Here is a 13,554-nt window from a genome sequence, read left to right on the forward strand (position 1 = left end):
TACTCAACAATTTTTTTCATCACTTTAAAATGTATTACTTAAGTGAATTATTTATCTAAATATTAAAAAGAAAATATTTTTTTTCAATCCAAAATTTAATGTTATTCAAGTTAAGAATTTATTCTATCAACTTTAATTTCAACTAATTTTTTTGTGTAAAAATTTTAAATGATGTTCTAATAATCATTAATCAAATCATATTAGTTATTGTGGCCGTCACCAACTGTTTTTAATTTCTTTTATCAAATTAATTCACTTATTTAAGTTTGGACAAATTCATACTTTCCTCCTCTAGGTTTTTTTTGAAGAGTCCTCTAGGTTAAGCTTAGGTCTTTCCTTTAACTTGTTTTTGATTTCATGGTTACGAGCAAAGTTTTATGAATTGTAGATCAATCACACGATAGGATGGTTGCTTCTTAAAAAGGAGTATTGTCTTCATTTTTCTTTTAAAAAATTCGCAAGTATCTTTTTAGAGTTTTTAATCTATAAAAAAAAAACATTACATTCTCATAATTTTGTAGGTCCATGATGTAAATATTATACTCATCCAACGGTTAATCTTCGTTTTGAGTATTCTGTTGTTAACTTTTAATCTTAACCTAGGTGCTAATATCATAATAATTGAAGGAACTCCCAATCATCACTGCCATTTGATTTGATGGAAAAATAGATACATAAATATGAAACTTGGAAAAGTCGCTCAACAATACTCAAATACTGTAGTATACATGCTCAACTACACGAATCAAGCATATGTGTTTTGATTGTATTAGGTGTGGAATCTCATCATCAAGCAAGTGTAGGATAACGAACACCAAGCAATTTTACATCATCTATGACGGGTCCACAAAGCGAACCAGAGTTATCACTCTTCATGGTGTAAAATGTGCTTAGGAACCTAAGGCGAGTACGTGTTGAGACGGCCTTGAACCGAAGCTTGCCTCTGACAAACCCTCCTTTACCCTTAGATTGATATGGAACTTGGACGGTGTTCGTGCCAGCAAATGCTTCTACCATCATGGAACTTTCACATGCATTGTTGGCATCACCCACGGCGAAGGTGAGGTCATAAGTCTTGCCAATTGTAGTAATCACTACCTGTGCAAGGGCACTTTCTTTCCCTGCAACAAGTTCAATAGCTCTTTTTCCCTCAGGCACAGCAAAGTGATCAGAATCAATGTATTTCACCGCCTTAAGAGACTCAACAATCCATCCTGGCAAAGGACCGTGAGAATCCTCTATATGCGGTGGGATCAAAGCCCCCCAAGACGAGTTGGGAAATATATATGGACCTTCTTCGAAATTGCCATTTTTCAACAAATTGGCTGCACCACATTAAAAACCCAGTTTTAAAATTTTGTTGTGTAATGCAAATGTACACACAATTGGTTAAAGAGAGAAAAAGTTATGCTTTCTGTGAAAAAAAATTTACTTAATCATTTAATCAAACATATTATTTATCATAAATTCATTAAGTAATTATCTTAATATAATTCAAATAATAATTTATAATTCGATAATAATATAAAACTGTTTTATACTCTTACTCTAGACATTAAACCCATGCCGATTAGGACTATGCATGCTAAAAAGTTAGGAGTATTGACCTCTTGTTCTTTTGGGTGGGTACAAAACCTTGAGGGCAACGGAATCAATGAGGGGACCACAAGCTGGATCCTCTTCTTTGCCAGGGTTATGGATGACAATTTGAGCTTCTGGGAAATCTGCTCGGAAGCCACAAGTGAAAGACTCCCAGCCATTGCTACCATACATAGTCTGAATGGGGATGATGCCCCAGTCCCTCTTCTCAGTGGTTGGAACCACTGACACGTTGAGCTTCTCCTCTTGTGCACAGGTTCGAGCGGCACTGAAGGTGATGGAGTAGAAGGACCCCTTAATCAGCTTCAGCTTCTGCTTAATGGAAGCTTCATTGCCAAGTCTAACTGCATAGTCACCCTCAGGCACAACTAGTAACATGTCACCCTGTTTTTGTCCTGATTTTATGTATTCAACGAACCCCGAAATCGTCCAATTCGGAATGGCATCGTGGCCAGTCACTACGGACCCTTTCAATTGTGATGGCTTTGGGCCCTGCTCGAAGTTCCCATTTGGCAACAACCCTGAAATTCACAAACACTTGCTATGTCACTAGAAAAATAAATCAAGTGGTTTCCTTTTTTAAGAGAAACCTTTTCGTCATGTTCCATGTGACAAGAAACATGCTAATGCAGGCTCTGAGCACATGAAAATATGTGTAAGCCATGTGAAGAGATTTACTGGCTCTCTTGTAGATCCCCACCCGTTGTCGGTATATATTTTTTAATGGATATCAATGATATTTTTTTTTTTCAATTATCTTTACAATTACTTCAATTCTAAGATTATGCGTAGAAAGAAACATAAAAATAGTAACGCAATTGTGAATCTTGTGCTAGAATTTTTCCTTATACAAAATTTTAATGCCAAAAAAAAAGATTTGTTATGTAAGTGAGAAACATTTTCTTTTTCATAATAAGATTTTACACGTGTATACCACTATTTTAAGACATAAGTTAATGATACAAAGAAAAAAAAACTCATTGTGGAAATTTTCTATCATATTAAAAATAAAAGTTATTTAATATATATTTTTCAAGTAATTAAAATATTTAATTGATAGGAGATATTAGAAATTCCTATATTAATTCATAGGACCCATAGAATTGTTGGTTTGGCAAGTGATAAGTGTGACATAAACTAAATATTTATACATTTTCTTTTCTAATTTCTAAATATTCAAGCGACAGTATAAAATATGAGAATTCATCAACGAAAGGGCAACAATTTATTACTGAGCGAGGACCAAATTAGATCTTTCAAAAGGGATTGAAAACGGAAAAGCATATCTAGGATTATTGGAAAGTATGATGGAACTAAGACTTGATTAACTAGCTAGGGCAATTGTTTTAGTTCCATTCCAGCACAATGACCATAAGGCCTCTGTCCCCCATAATTGAAAAGAGCATACATTTGAAGGTTACGAGTGCGTTTGATTTTACGGTGAAAATCTCGAAAATTAGTTTTACCTACAGGAAAATTTAATTTTATAAAAATATAGATGTTTAAATTAATTATTGTTGGCTAAAATTGATTATACTTCAAAATTATGATTTAATAAGAAATGATAAAAAAAATGAGTTTTATGTGAAGTTGAAAATTTTACACTAGGTTTATACCAGCATTACTTTCAAAATAAAAGTATCCAAATATACACCATTCACTCAAAAAAACAATTTTAATCATAATTTTAGAAAATCAATTTTCAAACGTTTATATATCCACACACTATGAATTCTGCATGTTTTTATTTTTTTATAGGCATGTTAATATTAATATTATTGTAATATAATAACAGAGTGCCTTAAGATCTGTCCAAAGAGATGTTGCGGATTCAGTCTAAGCAAGGCAAAAATTTCTAACATTTCAAAAACCTAAGCAAGTTTTTTTTTTAGGCAAAACATTTGTAGTACTATATGTGAGGAAAATAATAATAATAATAATAATAATAACATAGGAATTATGCATAAAAACTTGCATTGAGTGTTGGATCTTATCAAAATACACTAGTAGTTGACATGATCAAGGATAGTTGGTTCTAGCTTCTAATTAATGCTGATGTAAGTAAGAAAGGATAAAGAAAAGTGATTCAAAGGAAAACACGTTTGCATATATAATAAGTGGAAATAATTAGAACCAACCATCTGTGAAGGAGAAAACAGCGTGAGAAGTTGAGATTGAGAGGAATAGCACTAGTTGCAGTTTGAGACTCTGCATTTTGAATCAATTGATGAATTACCAGAAAACAGAGAGAAAGAGGCTGGTTGGGGTTGAGATCCAAGAGCGAGCCAGCACTCGGTTTTATTTGAATCATTACATGAAAAGGCCACTGATTTTGGCATAAAACTACATTCATGCCACTGGAACTATCATATTGCAGAACCGAAATTTTTAAGATTTCATTTTTCCGATAACAGATAGCTTTTGTCTTCAAGACATGTCCATATTCCCACACGTGTCAAGAGTCTAAAATTAGCTCATTTGTATTTTTATCGTAAAGCTCATTTAATGTTTCTTCATTATTAACGAGATTGATACCAAATTTTGTCTTTCTGTTTCTCTAGACGGCTATTTTTAATAGACTTATATATCTACTTTGCATGATGAAGAAAAAATAAAAAACTAGTCTAACGCATAGAAGAAGATAATGTTCTTCGAAAAACAAAGAAGATATGTACTACTATGTTTTATAAATAATAATAAAAAAGTCACAATAACCACAGTAACAAAAGCAACAATAATAAATATAACAATTACAACAAAGACAACAACTATAACAGTTGCCATCACAACAATATTAACAATCACAATCACACAATGATAATAATTATAATAACTATAATAATGATAAAAGTTATATATGTTTTTTAGACTAATTGTAAATATTTATTTTTTAAATAACCTTTTTTTTTTATCAAAATGTGTCTAGCTAAAATATAACTGAATTTGTTTTTAAGTAAATTGAAAAAAAAATATAACTTTTAAAAATAAAAGTAATTCTAATTTTTTACTTCTAGTTATATACAATTGTTTTAAATTTTCTTTAAAATGGACATAACTATCATTATACCCACTAAAATCACTACAATTTAATTTTTGTCATTGTTATTACACTTATCATTGCTATTAATCAATGAACCGACATTATTTTTATCTTTATCACATTTCATTATTATATTTTTACCATAATTTATTATTTGTCGTCTTTATTATAATTATTATTACTATCACCCTAATAATTATCATCATATTAATTACTATTATCATGATATTTATTAATTATTGTTATTATATAATATTGTATTATATTCATAATTATCATTCTTGTTACCATTAACACTACTATTTTGTGAGTGTAAGTCTATTATCCCGTCAATGTTACCTTACTTCTCATCTTTAATTAGTTTAAGTTAAGAAGTAAGTGATATCTGTGTTTTAAATTTCAAATGCTATATTAAACTTTAAAGCTAATAAAAAAATCAAAATTAAAAATTTCATGAGTTCATATATAATTTGAACTTTGCCGAAGCAATAATTAACTGAGCCAGGAACATTTCCACAGTCGAAACAAAGGAATATTATCGAGCTGAGTATAAATATTGACAAGTGTACGTCATTACCACGGCATGGTTTTACGCTTGCAAGGAATTGTTAAAACAAATTAAAAAGTACAATACTAGTAATATCTATTCATTTAGTTTTACACAGAAGGTGAGACATAGCCATTAAAACTCACATGTTCGTTCCTTTAATCCAGAATATATTGTCGGTGACGAGAAATGATTAGCTACTCTAAAAGTATCATACTAATATTCTTTTTTAATAAACTTTTCACGAATATTATAGGAAAAAAGAATAAAAAAGATAACACGAATTGATTTTTTCTCATGACTTAAAATTTACTTATATGCTTAATTACTCAAGTATTTTGGTAGAAATTACTTTTTTAACAAAATGAATTATGATGAATAACTAAAGAAATTCTTTTACTTAACTTATCATAAAGCTGAAATATGTAAAATGATTTTAACTTATAAGAAGAATTCAATTCGTTTAGTTTTTATTTATTTATTTTCATCTCAAACACGAATTGATTTTTTCTCATGACTTAAAATTTACTTATATGCTTAATTACTCAAGTATTTTGGTAGAAATTATTTTTTTAACAAAATGAATTATGATGAATAACTAAAGAAATTCTTTTATTTAACTTATCATAAAGCTGAAATATGTAAAATGATTTTAACTTATAAGAAGAATTCAATTCGTTTAGTTTTTATTTATTTATTTTCATCTCCTATTAATACTTTTTAAAAAAATATTGAAACAAGACTTAAATAAATATAATTCAATTTTATTTAAATTTATGGTTAAACAATAAATTGAACTCTTATATCCAATGCTATTTTTATTTTTAATTGTATATGAAAAGTTTATACTTTAGTCTCTTTATAAAATATTGTTTATGAATTAGCTTTTATTATTTATTAAAATTATAATGGTGTTGTATTTTTTTAATACCAAAGTGTCTTCATGTCAAATGTAAAGGTAAAAATGTAGAGTTCTTTTTGGGTAGACTTTAAAGTGATGAAGTTTGGCTTTCTTTTCCTGGGAACTTTAGCTAAAATGAAAATAGTATTAAGTACGAGGATAAATCTAATGTTGTTATCACTTTGACAAACGATAAGAATTCATTTGTAAATGTTTCTTTACGTAGAGATTGAAGGGAATTAATAAAATGTATAAACAGTGTAAGGATTCACTATAAATTTTATCATTGAAAAAGTATTTTTAATTATGCGTATTTAAAGTTGGTTGTCGAAAAACCATCATTGTTTGAGGGGCGGTGACAATTTTATAGATACTGTCAATATTTTAAAGATGATTTTTGCTAAACCGTCTTTGAATAGTGTAAAATGAAGACGTTTTTGAGAAACCATTTTTGAATTTGGATAATTTTAAATCTGAACGTGTAATTCTTTCTCTCACTCGTTGTCTTTTTGTGCTCCTCTTCCTAATACCCTTTTTCCACCTTCTCCTCGACTCCAAGGGCCACTGCCTCCTAGAAATGCCCATTGACACAGGGAAAACCATCGCACTCCTTTCATTGGTCCCATTTGCCAATGCAGTGTATTCCCCACTGAAGCTCCTCTATTGCACCCACACCGTCCACAAGATGGAAAAGACACTCGTTGAGCTTTGTCTTCTCCATGATTACGAGCTCTGCCACTTCGTCAAGCACCACACCCACATTTATCCACGAGAAGATCTCGGACTTGGTGAGCTTCTCGACGCCATCATGACCGACATTCTCCTCATCGGGGGTGAAGGCCAGGTAGAAGGAGCGGTGACAACTGCGAAATTTGAGTTAATTTGATAGATAAGAATGATTACAATTTCTTCACTTTATTGTTGTTTTTAATGAAACAATGAAGAAATTAATATCTTTGTAATTTTTTATCAGCAGAAGTTAAAAGAATAAGATTTCAAGTGTTTTGGAGGAAAATTGATGCAAAAACTGGAAGAAAAAACCTTGAAGAAAAGTTGAAGATTGAGACAACTCGTTTAGCGCATAAGATAGGCTCAGTGCATCTCCTCGCTTAGCGGCCAGCTGACCCTTAACGCGAAGAAGACCCGTGAAAAAGCCCAAACGCGTGCTTAGCATGAAAGACTACACTAAGCGCGAGGTCGCATGAAAATTAAGATACCTTATGCCTATAAAAGGAATAGGAAGCAAAGGAGAAAGACACAACTATACATCGAGACTCAGAGTTTTCTAGTGAATACATCATAAACCTGAGTATCTCAAATATGGGAAATATTCTATGTCCATTATCCCCTCCTCTTTCTTTTTTTCTTTTATTCACATCAGCTTCTAAAGTATAAAGTCTTTCATGACAATGAAATGCTAAACCCCATTATTAGAAGTCTGGGAGACTAAATTCTTGTAATATAACTCTTTGTTATTATCCATTTAATGTAATTCTGTTTCTATTACTTTTTGTTATTACCTATAGTGTTTAGGGGATAAAATGTACTAAAAAATAATTATTTTCTAAAGAATTAAGAAAGGATATTTAAATAAAATCATTGCTAGAAATAAATTGATATTCGTTTAGCATATTTCATGCATCTCTAATCTTAATACGATTTATTATTTTTATTTTTGTAAAGAAATTTGGGAGACAAAAATAGATAAATTATCTTTTTATCCTCACCTTTATTTTTTACTTTTATCTTTAAATCTCTTACCTATTTTATCTTCTACTTTTTTTTTTAATTTCTTATCTCTTAATCTTTTATTTTTATTCTTATTATCTCTTACTTTCTTTAATTTTTATATTTAAATTTATTATTTTTTTACTTATAAGTTGTGTTTGTATCATCCAAGTACAAATAAAATGTTTGTGTATTCAACACTCATACATCTAAATAGTTTACTAATTGAGACAAGTTGATGTAATTGTTAAATAGTTAACTTGGTAAAGAGTTAACAAGCGACATGGGCGAAATTTTGGGTCTTGAGGTGGCGGAGGGCCTGGGGAACTACATTCCAACTCCTATCCATTTGATGGAGGCCAAGAAGGAATATGAAGTGGACCATCTGACCACACCCACCGGGACCAGTTTCTCTCAGTTACTATTCGGAGATCACGACGACGATTACGATGAATGTGCATTGGGACTAGCTGTGGACCAGTCTTACACCCGTTCACCTTTTTTCTCAATTCACAAGGCACCCCAACTGCTTTGTTTTGCCAACCATCAATACCAAGGTGACGTTTTGCTTCCTGAAACCAACGTAACCCCTCAAAATCTGTCATCACTTCTAGTGACCCCTCTTCTGCTAGCACTTCCTCCTGCAACCACACCAACACCGCCTTCAATTCCTTACCTAAGTCTAATGTCAGTCATAGTGTGAATATATATCTTCTTTTTTTTTTTCTTTTTCAGCAATTGGAGAATGATCTTGGTGGTGGTGTTAATATTTTTCTTTTCTTTTCTTCTCTTTTTGGCTCTTTCTGGTTGAAGAGTTTGTAGAAAAAGAGAAATGGGACGGGGCAAGAAGCAATGATCAAGGTTGGTGTTGGAAGCTAGAGACAAACTAAGAAGAACAAAGCAGAGAACCCCACCTCACCTGAACATGCAAAGGTGTGGAAAATCAACTATGGATTGTTTGCATGTCATTTTCTTTTTGCTGCCTTCACTTTGAATTAAACACTCTCAGAGTCACACACAACACCTGTCATTTTCTAATAAATAAACGTGCTATGATTTTGTAAGTGATATACATGTTATATATTATTGTGCTATATCATCATAGTTTCATGTAGTTTGACTTATATTATTCTGAATAGTAAAGGAAGGAAAAGCTCGGGGAACGAATTGCAGCGTTACAACAGCTTGTTTCTCCCTTTGGCAAGGTGAATGAGATGCAAATTTCTTAGAACTGGAAGTTTGTGAATTTGTGTGATCAATGAATATTCAAAAATGGGTGGTTGAATTGAGATTTTGAATGTTGAAATTGCATGTGCAGACAGATACAACATCAGTGCTTCACGAGGCCATCGGTTATATAAGATTTCTTCATGACCAAGTTCCGGTCCTATGCTCTCCTTACTTGGAAAGTTCTCCTTCCTCGTACCATCAAAATCAGCATGTGAGTCCAATCCCATCTTTCATCAAAATCAGCATGTGATTTTTTCCAGCTTGTCTTTTGCAAGATTAAAAAGACACAATTTAAGATGCTAAAATAAAAGAAATTATTTGTTTCTATAGGATCCTTCCAGTAACACATGGAGATGAGTAGGCATTGAAGTATGGGGCAGAACTACAAAAGTATAGAGTAGCTAACTATTTAAGGTACTATATCTACGATCTATTTTATTTTGGATCTGGTTGTGCATCTGACTTTTGTTTTTCTGAGTGAATTATAGAGTAGTTATACCCAGAGGTTGTTATCTATATTTATTTCAATTATATTTTATAAATAGTAATTTCTGACCTCATTCTGATAGAAGGAATCAAATTATCAGCTGTAGTAGAAAACTTAATATGTTGAAAATCATCAATAAATTTACACAAACAATTAAGATGAACCAGCCTCTAGCACTTATTATCATGTGTATTAGCCTGGTTCTTTCTTGCTATTTAATAAAAGTATTTAATAGAAATTTCATACTTGTCATAAAGTTTTATTCTTAATAATTTTCTATGTGATTATTCTTTATACTGGTCCTTTTTTATGAAAATTTCTTCATACCAGTACTTTTTTACGAAAATTTTTATTCTTCATACTTTAACAATGAAACTTAATAATTTGAATTTTTATTTTATTCAATAATTTAATTAACTGTTATGAAAATCATGAATAACTATTTATGCTTGAGAACATTATGTAACTAAATCCCATTTTTTGAGTTAGAGTTTGGTTATATGACATTTTAAGATGATTTTTGGAAAAATTATTTTAGAATTCTTAATTTTTTTATTTTTTATTTAAAAAAAAATTATTTTAAGATGATTATTCATTTAAAAATTGTCTCAGAATGATAACTTTTTTAAGATGGTTCAAAAATCGTTCTTAAATATATAAAAAAAAATTAAAGTTCTTTTTTAGTAATGTATATATAGTAAAATTATTGATTTTTTAATAATTATTTTAAAAGTTAGATGTAAAGTAATTTTTAATTGATTGACAATAAGAAAACTCTTACGTTAATAGTGTATGGATATTAGTTTCAAATGAAAAATAGTATCTGGTAAAGAATTTAAAATTTTAATTTAACCTAAATTCCATTTATGTATAATTATGTTATCCACATATTATACGAATAAATTAAACATTTTCTGGGACACAGGTTGTTTTTGTCTTTCTGACTTAATTGTACAGTTTATTTCATTTTAACCTGGTTGTTGTACATCGTCCCGATACACATGGCTTTGAATTTGATAATGTTTGTCAGTGTCGATCTTCGGAGAAGGTGGGTTGGGTCCAAGATCTGTGGATCATAAAGACAACAACGCCCCTCAATTATTTGAAATCGGTGAATGTTGTATACCAACTCTACATGGTCTAATGGATGCCCTCGTGGGGATTCAGAAGTGTTAATCCAATCTGTGAATGAAAAATCAAAAGGGGATCCATGCATCAGATCCTATCCAAGGCAAACCCATGTGAGTGTAACTTATTTTTAATTTCAATGTGCCCTTCACCTTGTCTACATATTTCTGGCCATTCTTTATTTTATTTTCCCTTTTTGTTTCTCCTTTAGCGGTCGGCATTAATGATTCTAAAATTTTATACAATGAGTAAATTGGGTATCAAGATAATGACACTGGTTTAGGGGCAGTTTTGAGAATAATTGCTTTTATGTACTAGTATTAGGAAGCAATTAGCATGGTTGCATGTGGCATATGTAGTTTAGTGCAGCCTGTGGATCGCATCTATCGGATTTGGACTGAAATTATATATTGACTAATGGAACTTAGTTGCAACTTCAGATGCTAGACTTTTTGTTTACATTTAGCTATACCGAATTTGAATTCGTTAAAGCTATAAGTGTATGAAAAAGGAAATTTGCACCAATTCGCAACAATAAACATAAATTCTCAGTGTACGGTCCAACAAAAAACAGATTCTTTAGCCGACAATGTCAAATGGTGAGTAGATTGTCCCCAGAGGATGTACTCAAATTTCTTCGGTCCTTTTTTATTTTCATGATCGTTGCTTTTTACCCATAGAAAAATTTGTTAGTTTTTGTTTCGATATAGATTTTATCTAAGATTTGGATCTGCCTATCCAAAACATAAAACTATAATCTGTCTCTAATTATAGTAAATTTCAAACATATTTTATCTCGTTAAAGATAAGATATATTTCTGTTAAATTATAATTAGATATTATTAATATAGTTATGATATGAATTTTTTTTTATAATCATGGATAAAAGATAGAATCGGATCTTAGTCATTATAGTTGGATCTGGGATTGATTGATTGGGTTCGATCCGATGGAGACTGAAAAATATAGTTTCTTTTTTATAAATAAATGAAAGACACCACCACATGTATATCTCGAATGTTTAATATAATTTTAAAATTTAAAATTACTTACTAAAATGAAACAATTTCGTACTAATTAATGATATAGGTGATTTTTAAATTCATAACTTCTATAATATATATCTCTCTAACTTCCAAACAAAATAAATAAAACTGGAGCCATTATTTTTATTTTATTTTATAATAATAGGTGTACCGTGTAGTGGGAACTGGATGACTGGGTTTTCCTAAATCATCGGCTATTGCACTGCACTGTTATTACTTCTTATGGGCTAACTTTGGGCATGCATATGCAAATTCCCTAGGGTTTTGATTTTGTTTGGATCGAAAGTGATTCTCTAGTAACGCACTTCTAGCCTAGGAAAGGGGGGAATAAACCAGCTAATTCAGAATCCTCCTCATGGTTGCAATTGCACATCCTTTGTTTGACACCATCTCTCAGTCTAGTTGTCTAGTGACCTTGGGCCTCCATTAAAGAAAATAAATAAAGTAATCATGATTTCCCATTAGCCTCTTAATTAAACTTATGCACCGATTAAGCCGTGTAAAGTGCATATCATATTTGAAGAAATGTGTTATTTGTGTGCTAATTATATTCTAGAAAGAAAATAAAATAGATGACACGTATTACTAAATTTCAAGACGTGAAAACAGAAGGGGAATTAGATTCTTGGGAATTAAACTCCCGTAGCATCAACTTGCAGAGACGTGATCAGACCAGGAGGAGGTTAATAGAGAACAACCATTTGACTCACTGATGAAGCTCTAAATTTATTTAGCATCGTGGACCGTGACACACTTCATGTGGAATACAGTACACAACATTCTAGTGACCGAGCTTGTGAAATCTATTTTCTCTTGTTAAATCAGGTAAAGTTATTTGAAAAATAAATTTTCTGTCGTAATATATTATTAATTTAGAGAGATTAAAATACTAGTTCTTACACTTCATATTTTATCCAACATTTATAGAGATTTAAATTGAGTTTATTAAACAACAAAAGTCAATTATCACAAATATTAATTATTTTGTTTTTTTTTTCTTTTTGTTCAACCTCAGCTACATTGTTGATCCAAACCTTTTTTTACTTTCAAAACAGTTGTGAAAGTAGAAAGGAGATTCAAATTGTGCGAAGAATTTGGTGGTTTGAGTAGTTTGATGAGTGGCGTTGGTCATGACCGATGCTAATATGTGTGACTTTGGGTGAACACTAACATTATCAGTTTTGTTAAACACTTATGTATAAAGTCGACCCTTTTTTTTTATTCATGCTTTGATGTTAGCAGTGATTTTGTGGTCAATGCTAAGTTCCATTATAATGTCGAACTAGTGGTCAATGCAAAGTTGATGCTAATATATGTTGCCTTTCATGTTTTAGTGTTGATTTTATATGTTGTTGTGGAATTTAGGCAAAAAAATAATATACGATAATATCACACGACATCTGCCTACGCGCGGCAAAATCTTCTTTCATAATAGGTAATAAATAAGAAAAAATATGTTTTTAATTTCTAAAATTTTTATTAAACTTATTTAGTCATCAACTTTTGAAAATATATGAATTTAATATTTTCTCATGTTTAAACTTAAACTTAACATTTAGTGATGGTTTTTACTGCTATGAAGTTGGAGGACAACTAAATTCACATATTTTTTAAATTAAAAGACTAAATTCATCCATTTAAAAGTGCATGACCAAAATCTAATTTAATTAACATCACATAGACAAAAACATATTTTTCTTGTAATAAATAATAGATAACAAGATAATAAATAATAGATAGAAGATAATAAATCATAATAGGTAATAAATAATCCCTCTATATATAAATTAGAATAATTGTTTATCTCTCCAAGTTTGGGCTCACATTCGTGATTTGGCTCCTTTTCGC

The 13,554-nt window shown here is 30.6% G+C and overlaps 1 protein-coding gene and 1 long non-coding RNA gene across 2 annotated transcripts; one reads left to right on the forward strand and one right to left on the reverse strand.

Annotated features, from left to right (window-relative positions):
• Positions 1-625: 625 nt before the first annotated feature.
• On the reverse strand, positions 626-3,868 carry LOC100802656 (uncharacterized). The gene is made up of 3 exons (NM_001369336.1): positions 3,738-3,868; positions 1,608-2,120; positions 626-1,325 (listed from the first exon to the last, which is right to left on the reverse strand). Exons 1-3 carry the CDS (start codon positions 3,811-3,813, stop codon positions 790-792), a joined length of 1,125 nt encoding a protein of 374 aa, NP_001356265.1. The 5' UTR covers positions 3,814-3,868; the 3' UTR covers positions 626-789.
• A 4,254-nt stretch (positions 3,869-8,122) lies between these two features.
• Positions 8,123-11,335, forward strand: LOC100527054 (transcription factor bHLH113). Its single transcript, XR_418218.4, has 6 exons — positions 8,123-8,502; positions 8,629-8,748; positions 8,955-9,020; positions 9,134-9,256; positions 9,376-9,459; positions 10,563-11,335. It is a non-coding gene; the product is annotated as a transcription factor bHLH113 (long non-coding RNA).
• Positions 11,336-13,554: the final 2,219 nt, after the last annotated feature.

This window comes from Glycine max, chromosome 15, assembly GCF_000004515.6.
Source record: "Glycine max cultivar Williams 82 chromosome 15, Glycine_max_v4.0, whole genome shotgun sequence".
In the NCBI taxonomy this organism is placed as follows: domain Eukaryota; kingdom Viridiplantae; phylum Streptophyta; class Magnoliopsida; order Fabales; family Fabaceae; genus Glycine; species Glycine max.